At 42.3% G+C, this 17,138-nt stretch overlaps 1 protein-coding gene and 1 pseudogene across 1 annotated transcript; one reads left to right on the plus strand and one right to left on the minus strand.

Annotated features, from left to right (window-relative positions):
* Positions 1 to 682: 682 nt before the first annotated feature.
* On the plus strand, positions 683 to 8,805 carry LOC131254271 (probable LRR receptor-like serine/threonine-protein kinase At3g47570). The gene is made up of 2 exons (XM_058255263.1): positions 683 to 3,374; positions 8,068 to 8,805. The coding sequence occupies exons 1-2, from the start codon at positions 683 to 685 to the stop codon at positions 8,586 to 8,588; spliced, it is 3,213 nt and encodes a 1,070-aa protein (XP_058111246.1). The 3' UTR covers positions 8,589 to 8,805.
* A 1,386-nt stretch (positions 8,806 to 10,191) lies between these two features.
* LOC131253359 (uncharacterized) overlaps positions 10,192 to 17,138 on the minus strand; it is a 28,525-nt pseudogene continuing 21,578 nt past the window's right edge.

Below are 17,138 nucleotides of genomic sequence, written 5' to 3' on the forward strand. Positions count from 1 at the left end.
TTTCTCCCAAAATAATATATAATACACCGAATAAGTCGTTCCGGTGTACAAGATACCTATGTTTCAGGGTTTTCCGCCTCATATCAGGGCCTTTTCTGGTCCATTTTGGACATAAAAGTGTTAGCGGCCCGCTATACACGTCACCAACTTTTTCCGAATGTTGCGACCCACCAGACTATTGTACAGGGCACAACTTGGTGTCATACATGTGATTGACGTCTTGAGTACATCACGCCGGCCCCACTTCTATCATGTCAAGAGCACACCTTATGTTTGAAATTCAGCCGGCTGATAAAGAAGGTTAAGATCGTCCCATCAGTTTGACTTTTGGGCAATACATATCCAAAATAGGAGCCATGATTGGGACGTGTGCATCGATGGACATACATCCGTTCATACCATCAGCTTCCAACGGATGAACCACCAGCTTACCAGAAATGTTGAAAACTGCGTACGGAAGAACCACCAGTCTCCCAGAAATGTTTGAAAAAGCATATAGCAGTCTTGAGAGATTACAGGCCGATAATCAGTGGCTAGGGTCAAGGATCATAAAACTTCTTCACACCTAAAAGATCCGAGCCGACTGCCAGGTGGACCCCACATATCTCCACCCCTGCTTAACTACAAATATGGAGCTAGGCAATGGGTTTGGAGAGCACGACCCAATTTCCACATTCGCGGAATGGAGCTGCCTTCTGTGAGTCCAAAGCTATTTTGGACATATCTGCTCCATGCAACGCTCTTCCTGTTTCTGATCCAACGGTGCAGATTTTCCAACGTCCCAGCCAACGAAACCGATCGACTGGCTCTTCTCGCCTTCAAGGACCGAATAACCAACGATCCTCTCAACGCCATGAGCTCGTGGAACTATTCTTTTCATTTCTGCAATTGGCGCGGAATCAGGTGCAGTCTCAGCGATCAAAGGGTCACCGTCCTCAACCTAACGTCCCTCAAATTGGAAGGTTCTATTCCTCCCCATGTAGGAAATCTCACCTTCCTCAACGCAATCCACCTTGGAGACAACAGCTTCCGCCGCGAAATCCCACAAGAAATAGGACACCTCGTCCGCCTTCAGTTTCTGAATCTCAGTTACAATTCGTTTGCAGGAAAAATCCCATCCAATCTGACCTACTGTTCGGACCTCGAAGTTATCGATTTAAATTTCAATGAGCTCGTAGGTGATATTCCTGTCCAGCTTAGCTCTTTATCGAAGCTCCGTCAGTTATCTCTTTCTGTCAACCATCTCTTCGGAAGCATCCCACCTTGGCTAGGAAACCTTTCATCTCTCACTCGTCTTTCTATAAGAAGAATTAATTTACAGGGAACCATCCCTGCTGATTTAGGCCGCATTCCAAATTTAGGATTCCTCCAGATAGCTGAAAACAATCTGTCCGGCACAATCCCTTCAGCTATTTACAATCTCTCTGCACTATTTATGTTGTCGGTCGCAGCAAATCGACTTCATGGAATCCTTCCGCCTGACTTAGGCTCACGTCTTCCTAATCTCGAGGGTTTTTATGTGTCGAGAAACTGGTTTACCGGACCCATTCCTGTTTCGCTAGCCAATGCTTCATTCATTAAAGAGCTCTATCTCCCCAACAATGATTTCACTGGAGGGGTGCCTATGAATCTTGGCACTCTTCAATATCTTAATATACTCTTCATTGGCGGTAATAGGCTCGGAATGGGGAAAGAAGATGACTTGAATTTCATCAATTACCTGCCCAACTGCAGCAACTTGGAACAATTTGGATTTGATAACAACAGTTTCAAAGGCATGTTGCCCAATTCCATAGCCAATCTATCGACCCGACTCAATCAGCTGGTGATAGGATTCAACCACTTGTATGGAAGCATCCCTGAAGGAATTGGGAATCTTGTGAGCTTGACCCGATTGAATCTTGATCATAACAATTTCACAAGTACGATTCCTGTTAGTATTGGAAAGCTTCATAAGTTGCAAATTTTAGACTTGTCAGGAAACAGATTTTCTGGGCAAATTCCATCATCCGTGGGCAACTTCACTGAGCTGAATAAACTTCACTTGCAAGAAAATAGCCTATTGGGAAACATACCTTCGAGTCTCGGAAATTGCCAAAAACTGATAGTTTTGAACCTTTCTCGAAATAACCTTAATGGTACAATACCCAAACAGCTCCTTACAATTTCGTCTCTGTCAATCTCACTCAACTTAGCTAGAAATTCTTTGATCGGACCCCTGCCCTGGGAAGTGGGTAGCTTGAAAAATCTTCAAGAACTAGATGTTTCAGAGAACAAAATGTCCGGCGAAATTCCCGAAACACTAAGTAGTTGCCAGAGCTTGGAACGCTTGTATATGAAAGGTAACGCCTTTCAAGGGACCATTCCTCAGTCTTTGAGCACATTGAGAGGCCTTGGAGAGTTGGATTTCTCGCGAAATAATTTGACTGGGGGAATTCCAAAATATCTAGAGAGTTTCACTTCTTTGCACAAACTAAATCTTTCTTTCAATGATTTTGAAGGCCAAGTGCCCATCCAAGGGGTGTTTGAAATTGCAAGTGAGATTTCAATCATTGGAAACAATAAACTCTGCGGTGGTATCCCAAAACTAGACCTACCCAAATGCTTTGTTCCAAGATCCCAACGACGAAGGTCTTTAAGCGACAAAGTGATCATACCAGTCGTTGTTGCATTGTGTTTGATTTTATTATTGTTATGTTTCGCTACTCTTTATTGGAGAAGAAAATCAAGAAAGAAGCATTTACACACTCCTTCCACAGAAGACCGGTCCACAAACGTTTCTTATGGGGAACTTCTCAATGTAACTGATGGGTTCTCTTCACACAATTTGATTGGTGTAGGAAGCTACGGTTCTGTTTATAAAGGAAACTTCTTTTGGGATGGTCTAATTGTGGCGGTGAAAGTACTCAATCTTCAAAGACAAGGAGCTTGTAGGAGCTTCCTCACAGAATGTGAGGCATTGAGAAATGTCAGGCATCGGAATCTCGTCAAGGTCCTAGCATCCTGGTCAAGCATCGATTATAAGGGCGATGATTTCAAAGCGCTAGTTTTCGAATACATGCCGAATGGAAGTTTAGAGGAGTGGTTGCACCCAGATGTGGACGGGGAACATCAACCAAGGACTTTGAACCTTATTCAGAGATTAAACATAGCCATTGATGTGGCTAATGCTCTGGATTATCTTCATCACCATTGCCAAACGCCTATTGCTCACTGTGATCTCAAGCCAAGTAATGTTCTTCTTGACAATGACATGGTGGCGCATGTGAGTGATTTTGGCATTGCAAGGTTCCTTTCTGAGGCTGTGGATGATCGCTTCACAGATAAAACTAACTCCATTGCAGTAAAGGGATCCATTGGGTATGTTCCCCCAGGTAACAACTCCTTCCATCTTTCTATTATTCAGTTTTTTTTTTTTTTTTTTTAATTGTTGATAATTTCATATAGCTAGATGCCAAGATGAAGCTAAAATCAGCATTTCTCCATCATATGAACATGCAGAGAGAGAGAGAGGAAAAGGTTATATGAGGTCGACCTTATGGGCCCATGAGGTCGAGCTCTATGGCCCCACCTTGATGTGTTTTGGACATCCACACCGTGCATTTACATATTCACCATGATTAGGAAAAATATAAATAAACATTCATTATTAAATGAAGATTACGGTGTACGCCCAACTCCTTTGGTGGAAAATCTCTCTCTCTCTCTCTCTCTCTCTCTCTCTCTATATATATATATATATACCACTGCACTCGATACTCTCTCTCTCTCTCTCTCTCTCTCTCTCTCTCTCTCTCTCTCTCTCTCTCTCTCTCTATATATATATATATATATATATATATATATCTCTCTCTCTCTCTCTCTCTCTCTCTCTCTCTATATATATATATATATATATATATATAGGGAAAAGGTACTATACGCTCAACCGTATTATACATTCCATAAGGTTGAGAGTTGGCAGAACATTATTCGTCGAATGGTAAAAATTTTAAACAACGGGGAGATTTTATAGGAAATCGAAGAGACACAGCGTGGATTAGATACTAAAATAGCTAGAAACGTTATTGAAGTGAGGTCACCAAGTTCCATGGGCCCCACCATGATATATGTTTTATATTCACACCTTCCATCCATTTGGAGAGATCATTTTAGGGCAATATGCAAAGAATGAGTTAAATCCAAAGCTCCAGTGCCCCCAACATAGAAAACAGTGGGGATAGTGAGGCCCGCCATTGAAAACTTCTAAAGGCCACGAAAGTTTTAGATCAAGATGATATTTGTGTTTTCTCTTATTTCATATATTTTTTAACTTTTGAACAGGTTGGATTTCAAATAAACATTATGGTGGGCCTTGGGATAGTTTCAATGGTGGGAATCACTCTCCCCACTGTTTTTTTGTGGTGGGTCCACTACAGATTTTTATCTGCCTCATTCTTTGACTCATGCCCTAAAATGATATTTCAAAATGGATGGACGGTGTGGATACAACACATACATCATAGTGGGGCTCACAGAACTTGGTGATGAAGCTTCAGTAGCCGGCTGGCTACTCACTATGCGTACATCTACTTCCAGATTAAAAGGGGAAGCGGATTGGTTGGTGTACCTCACCCAGCTGTATAGTTGTTATATCGACGTTAGCAAGTTTTTTTGGTCTAATCATGAGGTATATGTTATATATATCCAAACTGTCCATCCATTTGGTGAGCTTGTTTTAAGGCTTTGGACTAAAAATAAGACAAATCTAACTATCAATTGGACCATACTGTAAAAAGCAGTGTGAGATTGAACGTCTACCATTGAAACCCTTTTTCGGTCACAAAAGTTTTGGATCAGTATGAATTTTTTTTTCCTCTTCATTCAGGTCTTTTTGACCTTATGAACATATTGGATAGAAAATAAGTGTTATGGTAGGCCCTACAAAATTTTCAACGATGAAAATCATTATCTCCGCTGCTATTTGTGGTGTGGTCCAGTTGATCTTTGGATCTGATTCATTTTTTGAATAATGCTCTAAAATGATCTCTAAAAATAGATGAACCGTGTAGATATAATAAATACATCAGTGTGGGCCCATGTAACTTTGATCTCCTTTAAACCGTTGGTACAACTCGGAGCTGGAGGAGCGTCCGTCTCGCATGACACGTACCTACAACAGCTATATGGCTAGTGTGAGGTACACTAGCCAATCCCAATCCGCTTCCATTAGAACGCGGATTGCATCCTACTACCTCTCGGACGAAAGCGGATTGCGTACTGAGTAACTCAGTACAATAAGCGTACTGAGTAAACTCCGTGGGCCCCTGCGTCATTCATGCATTATATCCACTCCGTCCATCTCTTTTAATACATAATTTTAGGGTTTTAATACAAAAATGGAGTATATCCAAACCTCAAATGGACCACACCACCAGAAACTGTGTGAATTGAACATCTACCATTGAAAATTTCTTGGGGACAACAGAGGTTTTAGATCAAGCTGATATTTGTTTTTTCCCTTCATCCATATCCTTCTGATCTTATGAACAGGTTGGATGACAAATAAACATCACTGGGGGCCTTAGAAAATTTTCAATGGTTGAAATCAATAGTTCCACTTTTTCCAGTGGTATGACCCACTTGAGCTTTGTATATGCATCAATTTTGGGTTGAACTCATAAAATGATCTACAAAAACGAATGGACAGCATGGATAAACCACATGCGTTCGTGGTGGGCCCAACTGAGTTTACTCAGTACGATAAGAGCGTATTGAGTAACTCAGTACACAATTCGATTTCCTCCCGGACGGTAATCCGTTTGGGCTGGGTTCTGTGGGGCCCAACGTGATGTAAGTGTTTTATATCCATGCCGTTCAACAATTTTCTTAGATCATTTTAATATGTGAATCAAAAAATGAGGCAGGTCCAAGGCTTAAGTGGACCACAAGATGGGGATTGAACGTCCACCATTAAAAACTTCTTACGAGCTAGAGAAGTTCTGGATCAAGCTGATATTTGTGTTTTCATTTCATCCACGTCTACATGACCTTATGAATAGGTTGGATGGTAAAAATTCAATAACAACTTATTTTTCCCTACATAACCATTACAGTGCGCCATAAGAGTTTGTAACGGTAGAAATTCAAAAACAACTGTTTTCCCATGGTGTGGTCCATTTGAGATTCAGATATAACTTATTTGTGGTGTAAATCCCTTAAATTATATTTCAAAATGGATGGACGGCATGGATAGAAAATATACATCATGGTGGGGCCACGAAACTTGGTGATGTCACTTCAATAACGTTTCTAGCTATTTTAGTATCTAATCCAAGCCGTGCTTCTCGGTTTCCTATAAAATCTCACCGTTGTTTATAATTTTTACCATTCGACGAATAATGTGCTGCCAGCTCTCGACCTTATGGAAGGTATAATACGGTCGAGCGTATAATACCTTTTCCCATATAGGTACTATATATATATATATATTTCATTTGATGGTTGATTTCTTTAAGAGAATGTTTTAATTGCAACAACTAGCTGCATGTGACGCCTACATGGTGTGTCCATGGCATTGAACCCATCCATCAGGGTTGACCCATCATATAAATTAGATACCTCAAAAGTTAGACGGATCCAATTATCTGATAGACCACGAAATGGACCAACCACACAAAATCTCTAAGTGCACGTGGGTCCTTCTGGTGGTTGGATTATGAGAACCCATCCATCAGTGTTGACCCATCATATAAATTAGATGCCCCAAAAGTTAGGTGGATCCAATTATCTGATAGACCACTAAATGGACCAACCACACGAAAACCTCTAAAGTGAACGCAGGTCCATCTGGTTGGTGGATTGGTATGATTTGTGTAGAGACTTTCCGATCTGATGACATACAGAAACCTTGGTCAGCCCCACATGCAACTTCTGGGAGGAAAAATGTTGTTTAAATGCAGTTGCGTGTGAAATGTTCCCTCTTATTTAATATGCTAAGCATGCTTGTTGTTTCTTTCCGTTCCGTGTAGTTGAGACATTTAAGCTATAATAGTTGAGGTGGATTGTTTAGTAAGGCGCTCACCATCCTTTACCGTTGTGTGAAGACTCTGTGGGGCCACCATGATGTATGTGTTTCATCCACCCCGTCTACCCATTTTTTCGGCTCATTCTAGACAATGAATCCAAAATTGAAGCATATCCAAACCTCAAGTAGACCACACCACAGAAAACAGTGGGGACAATGACCTCCATCATTAAAACCTTCCTAAGGCTCACATTGATGTTTGTTTGTCATCCAACCTATTCATAAGGTCAGGCAGAACAGAATGAAGGGTAAAAAACAAATATCAGCTTGATCCAAAACTTCTATTCCTTGAAGAAGTTTTCAATGGGAGGTGTTCAATTCTCAGTTTCCTGTGGTATGGTCCACTTGAACTTTGTATATATTTCAATTTTAATCTCATTCCCTAAAAGGAGCTGGAAAAATGGATCTCAGCATGATAAAACACATACATCATGGAGGGTCCCACAAAACCTTCACACTTTAAAGGATGGTGAGCAGCTCAATACACAATCGACATCCGTTCTTTAATTAGAAGAGAGCATACTGCAATTTAAGCCACCAATCACAGTGTGCATCAGGTGTCTTATAATATGGAAAGGGAATAAAATCCGAAAAAGTAATTTCATAAAATGACTTTACATGCCACTTACCTGTCGCTGATTGGTGGTTTATAATATTACAGAACAGCATGTCACTGGATTGTTTTCTATTATTTTTATAGGAAAGCTATGGGCTCGAACCTTAAACTTCAATGTTCAAACGCATTGATTTCAGTAATTTGACAATGTTCACTTTAAAAAAAAAAAAAACAAGATAGAGAAATAAAAACCTCGAATCAACAAATTTTTTTTTTTGTTTTTTCTTTTTTGGCTCTTGAGCTGTGACTAGCTAGTTGCACAAAATATCATTACATTCAGGATATTTTGCATCAAAATAGATTAATTAATGGCTGAATATCATAAAATTGCAATAATATATATGGTACCTTTTATATTTACAAATGTAAAATATTTGAATTGTAGAGTATGGTATGGGTGGCGATATTTCTACATTGGGTGATGTTTACAGTTATGGAATCCTCTTATTGGAAATGTTCACTGGTAAAACGCCAACGGAAGACATGTTTAAGGATGGTTTAAGCCTTCATGAATTTGTCAAGATGGCTTTGCCCAATCAAGTGCTGGAGATAGCTGATCTGCATCTCTTAAAAGAACAAAGTGAAGAACAAGAGCATGATCAAGAAATAGAAGAAGAAATAGCATTCAATCATATCAAAGAACAAGAGCATGATCAAGAAATAGAAGAAGAAATAGCATTCAATCATATCAACAGTTGTGAAGTCAAAAGAGGTAATGTCTTCAGGTGCTTGGTTTCCATGTTTGGTATTGGAGTAGCATGTTCTGTTGAATCCCCAAGAGAACGGATGCAGATGAAAGATGTAGTCAATAAAATGCAAGGGATAAGGGATATTGTCCTTGGGGCTGGGATCTATCAGGAATGGATGAAACAAGAACCTTTGCTGATGCGGGGCCCATCCGTCTAACATCAATGTGGGCGTCATCAGATCATGTCCACTGGCAATTTGCAAATCTCATTTAAATTGGATGGCTGAAAACCACTTGTTGAGCATGTAATTGTAATTAAATTGGACATTACGGTTGTAGCCTTTTATGGTAGCTGTCTGAGTTCAAGGTCATGTCTGGGCTCAATCTATGTGCAAGTATTACTCTTTGTTACACAGGAATGATTGTGTTATAATAGTAGTTTCCGTCCTTTTTCTTTTCTTATTTTTATAACAAATTAATGATCATTTGGTAAAGGGATCCATTGGGTATATGTTCCCCCAGGTAACGTCTCCTTCCATCTTTCTTTTATTATTATTATTATTATTATTATTTTGCATATATATTATTTTAAAGTTCTTGATAATTTCATATAGCTGGATGCCAATAAAAAGCTAAATTCAGCAAGGTTCTATGAGGCGTTCGATGGCCCCACCTTGACTTGTGTTGGACATCTACACAGTGCATTTGCATATTAAAAATAAAAAAAGATTAATTATTAAATGAAGGTTACAATGTACTTCCAACTACTTTGTGGAAAATGCATCGATCTTTTTAATTTACTTTTCTTATTACGCAATATTATAATTCCCTTCCTCAAATTGCAATTACTAAGTTTTCAACCAATTTTTATTATTTATTATTATTATTATTATTATTTTTTGGCTCATTTGATGGTTGATTTATTTAAGAGAATACTTCAAATGCAACAACTAGCTGCATGTGATGCCTGTGATGGTGTGTCCAAGGTGAAAGCTTTGGATTACATCAAAAATCTTTTCAAGAGTTGCATGTGTAACATGTGCCACTAGACTATTAATCTAGTAGAGACTCAAATGGGAATCTTATTTTTGCATTTGTAGTGGGGTTTTGGAGAAGGGTCTAGCAATAGAGTGGAATTGTATGCTGTTTGGAACGGCCTCTCTCTTTGCCTAGATCAAGGCCTTTCCAGGGTTGAGGCGGAATTTGATTCTAAGGTTGTCATTGACCTCATTAGGGGTTGCTCCCAGAAGAATTGGTCTTGGAGGCACTGGTTAAAAAGAATTGATGGCCTTATGTCTAGAGGCTCTTTCTCCTTGCGACATATTCCGAGGGAAGAAAACGTTCCCACGGATGCCTTGGCCCGACTTGGCAGTGCCTCCCAGGGAAACTCCTTCTTCACTAGTCCGAATGAGCTCCCGTGCAGATTAGAGGGTTGCTAGTGCTTGACAGAGCTGGGCTAGGATCAGTTAGGAAGCTAGTTTAAGAGTTCATATTGGGGCTCTTTTTGTAGATGGCTATCATACGATAGGCGGCCCTCTTTTTTCTGGAAGGGGTGCCTGAATGTCTATACTGGCTGTGTTTTCCTAGTATGATATATATAACCACAGTTTATTTTATTTTATTTTTTTAAAGGTGTCTATCAAACAGGCCCTCAGTAATTAAGAATCTGCACAGAAGAAAACATTTATATATATATATATATATATATATATATATATATATATATATATATATATATATATATATATATATATATATATATATAAAGACTATTAATCTAATGGGCACATGACCTACTGATAATATCCCAAAATAATTAGATCTTTTTGTTTTTTTCATTGTTAATAACAGTCATTTTATATCCTTGAATGTTTCATGACTATATCAATACCTTTCGACTGCTAGCAGAAGATTAGCACAAGCGCTGTATATATATACCAACTAATACATGGCGCACCCGCACATCTTACAGTGCTGCAGTCCGGCACGGCACACTTCTCATTCAGTCCATTCGCTCCATCTTCCAGAGGCCATCGTTTAAATAGTGCATGTTATCCACACCAATTCCCTTGTTGATAGCCCTTATGTCTTTAGCAGACATTTTTGTAAACCCAATTGCAAGAGCATGTTGCTTCCCTTCAGCCATTATATAGCCACATGAGTTTCTTCCAACACTTCATCATCCAAAGCATCACCAGGAGATGTAAGACCAGGACACATTATGTTTGCACCAGCAAGGACAAATTTGATTGCACCCCTATCCACTTGTAATTTTTTCCTTATATCTGGATATTGATGAAGAAGCCGTAGTGTTGGCATGTAAGGGCCATCACGAATGTTGAAAAATAAGGGCACATTTTTTTTTTTTCCAAAAAGGAATTCTATTCATCTGTAAATGATAAAGAGCTGTACACCGCATGAGAGGGCCGTCGACAAAAAAGGAGAAGCAGGCCCAACTATGAACATGAGGCCACAACGCTCTCTACAACTCATGCAAATAGCCTAGACCTAGCTTATCAAGGAAAAGAAAGCCTTTGATGATGGCGGGGAGCTCGGAGATGGAATGGAAGAGGTGGTGAGATTGGCTGCTGCTACCTTGTCGGGCCAATCCATCGGCCACCGCGTTAGTTTTTCTAGGGGCAAAGGAGATGGAGACTTCTATGTTAGACATGAGAGCCTTGATTCTAGCCCACCAATACCATAAGGCCCAAGAGATCACCCCCTATTTGTGAAACGCGTCAACCACCACCTTAGAATCGCTAACTAATTCTATTTTGTTGAAGCTAAAGTCTCTGCATATGGACAACCCTTCCCAGATAGCTTTCATTTCGGCCCTTTCATTCATACTAAAGCCATAGCTTGAGAAGAATTCAAAAATAAACTCCCTCTCGCTACTCCTTCCCACCCCACCACCTCCAGAAGTACCTGGGTTGGCCAAAGCCGAGCCATCCACATTCACTTTAATCCAACTGGAAGGGGGCCTAGTCCATTTGACCGTGCAAACATGTCTTGGTATAGAAGCATTACCGATGAGGCCCAAACTGTCCAGGGCTGAGGCAGAGGAAAGGTGGACCGCCGAAGGAAGAGGGAGAAGGGGCGCAAGCCTATGAATCTAGCAGGACACCTTGACTATCACATCTGGGGCGTGATTGACACCCCATCCAAGCGAGCAACGTTTCTGGCCAGCCATATTTCCCAAAGAATAAGGGATGGCATGAGCCCTCTCAGGGTGAATAGGAGGTCCGTCATGGTTGCAGACGCCCACCACAGGGAAGCTCTCCCAATGGTCGATAGAAGCTGCCGATGTGGGATGCCAAAAAGGGCACCGAAGTGGTCCCAAACCATCAAAGCTAGCACACTTGTGGAGAAAACGTGGTCAAAGGTTTCATCTGGACACCAGCGAGACACCTTTTGCCTGAATTCTCAAGTCAATAGGGACCACTTTCTTGAAGATCTTCTAGGAAAACAGAGCTATTTTAGGCGGAAGGCTTGGGTGCCAGACCCATTTGGACCAAGAAACAGATGCACCATTCAGACGTGAGGACCTCCAAGCTGAAGCAATATTGAAATCTCCACTGCTGGACTTCAGCCAGGCCTGACGGTTAGTGGCTGAGGACATGCAGAACCCCTCATCAACGATGTGGTCGATCACCACTTAAGGGACAAAACGGCAAGCAAAGGAGGGATTCAACCACCCACTCAGTCCCAGCCACTCACGTACCTGCGCTTGAAGAGAAGGTGGGGTGGTTAGCAACCATTCGTTGAGAGGACCCAGACCGGTCTAATCATCAACCCAGAATCGGCAATCTCCCATGCCAATGATCCAACGAATGTTGGCAACAATGAAGGGGAACAAATGGTAGATTTTCTTCCATAGGAGGGACGCAACAGGGGATTTGCTGATCTGCCCAAGATCGGTAACATCAGCTGCAAATTTTGTACTCATAAAAACTGACCAGCAGCTACTAGATCTGCTGCAAAAAACGGTCTAGGCCATTTTTGCTCTGAAGCTGGCCTTCATAACACTGTTGTAGCTCTTTATGCCTAGCCCACCTTCCTTCTTTGGCATAACAATAGATTTTCAACTGACCCAATGACAGCGCTTTTGACTCCCTTCCCAGCCCCAGAAAAAAAATTAGTCGTAGCTCTATCCAGATCAGCAAAAAAACCCTATACGAATATCAGTAGTCGCCATTGTGTGGATTGGAATACTAGTTAGCACATGATTTATCAACGTGAGGCGCCCCGCTTGGGACAGGATGCAACTTTTTCAACCTGAAATTCTGCTCACAAACTTATCAAGGATCTACTGGAAATAGGCCCTCCACATTCTACCTTTGAAAATCGGAATGCCCAAGAAGGTAAAGGGGGGGATCCCACATTGAAGCCTAGGATGCGATGGGCAACCCTTACCCGGGCAGCCGATTGGCCGGAGCAAATGAAGAAAACACTCTTCTTAGCATTGATTTTCTGACCTGAGGAGTCTTGGTAGAGAGCAAGGAAAGTTAAGATCTTCCGAAGACATTTGGAAGAGTCATTAGCGAGAAGAATCGTGTCATATGCATATAACAAATGGGAGATGATGGGGCAGTCCCTGCGAGACCAAAAGGGGCTGTAGGTACCCGAGTCAATCAGACATCTGAAACCTCTGCCTAATACTTCCGCTGCAATGATGAAAAGCCCAGGAGAAAGAGGATTGCCCTGACAGAGGCCCTGAGAGGACTTGAAGAAACCTGTAAGTTCTCCATTGATAAGAATAGAAAACTAGGAGTTGTTCTAACACTTCTCAACTAGTTGGATCTATGCACCGTTGAAGCCAAATCTTCTCAGGACTGCCTTCAGAATTCACAATCGAGCTTGTCATAGGCTTTCTCCATATCTAGCTTGATTAGGATGTTCTCTCCCCTAACCTTCCTGTCGATATCTCTGAAAATCTCTTACACCAGCGCACAGTTCTCCATAATTGATCGCCCTCTAACGAAAGCTCCCTGTTTAGCAGAAATGATTTTTGGAAGAATACTACCCAGCCTGTTAGCAATAACTTTTGCAAATTTCTTGTATATACAATTACAAATGTTGATGGGGCGAAGATTGAAAAATTTAATTGGAGCGGCTAATTTGGGAATGAGGCAAAGGAGGGTTGCCGAGAGGGCCCTCGGGAGAAGATTCTCATGAAAGAAGTAATGGACCACATCGAGTATGTCCTGGCCCACATTATACCAACAATGGTGAAAAAAAGCCCATGAAAAACCATCTGGGCTAGGAGCACTATCAGTTGGGATGGCTTGGCTACCGCAAGGACCTCTTCCATGGAAGGGTCAAGGAGAAGATACCTATTGTCGTCCTCAGACACGGAAGATGGGATGATGTCCAGGATGTCATTAGGAGAAGAAGAAGGAGGTTCAACCTGTAATAAAGTTGAGAAGAAACTAACCGTTGCACTCTTGATGGCGCTATGGTCAACAAGAATAGTTCCATCAACAAGCTTGATTTTATAAATGTGGGATCTTCTAGTGCGGTCCGTGACAAATGAGTGAAAGAATTTAGAGTTTCGGTCTCCCTCTTTGAGCCAATGATTCCTTGATTTTTTGCTTCCAAAAAACTTCCTCGAAAAGTTCTAGATGGGCCAATTTGTCTTTGGCATGTTGGAGCTGTTAGAGAGAACTTGCATCCGAGGACTGTTACACAGCAAGATCAGCAGCAACCAGGTCATGTTCGGCTTGCTTCAGATTTTGGAAAATATTCCCAAAAGTATTTCAATTCCAAACCTTCAGAGCTGACTTAAGGTTCTTGAATTTGCTGATAAGGACCTAAAAAGGATCACCCATGGTGTCTGATTTCCAGGTGTTCTTGACCAATTCTTCGAAGGATTCATACAGGCACTACATGCGTTGGAATCTGAACTATTTTGGGCCCGTTCCGCATACATGGGGAAACAGAATCAGGAGGGGAGCATGGTCAGAGTGGAGCCTAGGGAGGTGCGTCACTCGGAAAGAGGGAAAGGATGACATCCATGCATCGTTCCCATAGGCTTGGTCGAGCCTGGCCTAGACTCTAGAGAGACCTCGCTGATTGTTGCACCATTGTAGACATTGCCCGAGAATCCAGCGTCCTTGAGGCCTGCTCTGTTCAGTGCCTCCATGAATTCAGCCACACTCTGCGCGTTAAAAGGGCCAGGCCCTCTACGTTCTGAAGAGTTTAACACCGTGTTAAAGTCCCCCGCCACCAGCTAGGGGATGGGAAAGCTGTTGGCTAGCACTCGGAGTTCATCCCACAGCAATCTGCGGAGGGACCTGGAGCATATGGCATAGGTAAAAGATGCAAAGGAGGCTTCCATGCGACTGTGGGACTTGATAAGCACAGTCAATAGCTGATTGGATGCCAAGACGATGTCTATATCGACGGAGGAGTTGTGGAAAATCCAGATTTTACCCCCCTTCGAAGTGTTAGATAGGGAAGAATGAAAACCAAGTTTCAGCCCTACACTGGCTCGCTTGGAATCACGGAGCATAGGTTCAAGGATCGCAACCACCGTAGGATTGGACTAACGGATGAGTCGCTTCAATGAAGTAATGGTGACATTGTTGCCAACCCCACGGGCGTTCCAGATGAGCCAACTATCCATGGGAAATCTTTTTAGGCCCAGCATTGCGACGTTTAAGTTGTCTCAATCTCCCGTTCCAGCCACCATCAAGGCCTAGAATGTGGGGGAAATGCTTGCGTGCCCTCCTGCCAATGCATTTTCTGTTGGAGTTTAGAATAAGCTGGACTTCAGAGGTATCTGGAGCTACTACTGCAGGAGGGAGGGTTGTAATCTATGGGGAGAAATTCCCAGCTTCAATGGTGCACCTGGGAGAAGCCAGGTGTAACGAACCTTAATTGTTATCATAACTTTCAACTACTAAATGGGACCAACCACTCCACTTCCTAATACTAGGAACTAACTTGAGCCCGGTAACAAGATCCTAGCCATAAGAAAGATTATACTTCCCATTAAACACGCCTTGGGATCTCTAACTCACACACTAAAGTAGGGAACTAACAGTTCAATGGAAATAAGTAACACTTACCAAGGATCAATCTCCAAGTAGAACCCTTACAGGAATAAGGGTAGGCTAATCTTCAATCCGGAACTGTTACCAAACCTTGTAAGAGTGATAGACAACTCATATTACACCTGTGAGCGATTAGGACCCAAATAATCAACACTTACTAACGATAAATGCTTGAAATGATGAACACCTAACCCATAGAACTTATAACACGTAACCTGTAGCCATTGTTGGGCCTTCCAAGTCAAATGAACGGCCTGGATCGACTTAGACAATCACAGGGACATCTCATTTAAGTAGTGCATGTGCACAGATGGCGTGCACCTGGCGCGCACGAGACCGCCACATCGGGTCAAAGGAGTTTAACCTGATTAAAAACCAAAAATCCTCTTAATTCAGCCAAGTTTCCCGCCTGACGCTGTTTCAAACAGAGCCGTCCGTTGGATGGTACAAACGACCAATATCTGAATACAAAGGTGAGATCCAGACCGTTCATCGGATAGATAGGGTCCCACCGACCCTAACCCTGGTGTTACCTAGGATTGAAAGTTCCCTACACCAGTTCGGTCAGCGTCCGATCTTGTATTATAAGGGAGGGACCCTGACGATCGAGATAGAGCCACGTACGCTGCCCCTCTAGCAGATCCAACCATTGGAAACAGTCGGACGGGAACCACGCACGCAACCAACGCCCCGTCAGCCCCACCTGTTTCCAAAAAAACAGACCCCTACACGCCAGAAGGCGGAAGGAATCTTTCCACTTATAGTACCGATCATCTCATCCATCCATCTTCATCTAGGAGCTTCCTTAGAGTTTATCTAGGACGTTGAGAGTAGGGCTGCTCGATGTATCTCATAGGAGAGCCGAGAAATCGGCGAGACGCAGCCATGTCTAGAAACCGACCCCAGCTTAACAAGTGTGATAATCAACTGCCACCCTTCACCATGAAATGGACCCCACATTGTATTTAAGCTGTATCAGGACCATCCAAATGACCCTGATCCCTAGATAAGCCACCCATTATAGATTTGCCATTTTCGGCACTCCATCTTCCCAAATCAGCCGAGAGACCCATTTTCTTCGTGTGTGGTCCATTCACCCATCCGAGTCGTCCATCGTGCAGATTATCACACCCGAAACCCATCAGAGAAGGAGATTTGGGCACATGCATGTGATCAACGATTATATGGGACCTTGATAACGCATTTACAAACCGTTTGAGTTGATAACTGATTAGCAGAAGAAGGACCCAGAAGCGGAAACAACTATAAAAAGCCAGGAGTTAGGGTGAATCCCAAGGTAAGAAAGAGAGAAGAAATAGAAAGAGAAAGATGGAGAGTGTGGGAGGGCACCGTATGAGCAGGTTGCTGGGTCGAGAGCAACACGACTCAGCCCGAGTCGTCTGCCTCTAAGAGCAAACTAAAGAGAGACAAAGCCGAGGGAGAGAAGAGAGATTGAGAGAGAAGGAGGTGGAATAGAGAGAAGAGAGAGATAATAGCAAGAAGGGAAAAAGAGGAGCCTGAGTAGCCGCTGAAACTAGTTTCCAGCCGTTGTTTCAGCTCGTTCCGAGTCTGCTGAGTTCGCACTCTAACCACCGTCCCACTACTTCATCTGCTGTGAAGCCAGTCATCCCAAACCATCTGTCAACACCGGAATAGTGCCCCAAGTCAGCTAATCATCGACGCTCCTCCCTCTGTTATTGGCAAACTTGTCAG

This window comes from Magnolia sinica, chromosome 8 (genome assembly GCF_029962835.1).
Source record: "Magnolia sinica isolate HGM2019 chromosome 8, MsV1, whole genome shotgun sequence".
NCBI classification, from domain to species: domain Eukaryota; kingdom Viridiplantae; phylum Streptophyta; class Magnoliopsida; order Magnoliales; family Magnoliaceae; genus Magnolia; species Magnolia sinica.

Excerpts from the sequence above, each read along its gene's own strand:
- LOC131254271 (XM_058255263.1), top strand. The coding sequence starts at position 683 with ATGGAGCTGCCTTCTGTGAGTCCAAAGCTATTTTGGACATATCTGCTC. Across the intron at positions 3,375-8,067 it reads CATTGGGTATGTTCCCCCAG|AGTATGGTATGGGTGGCGAT; the intron begins GTAACAACTCCT and ends TTTGAATTGTAG.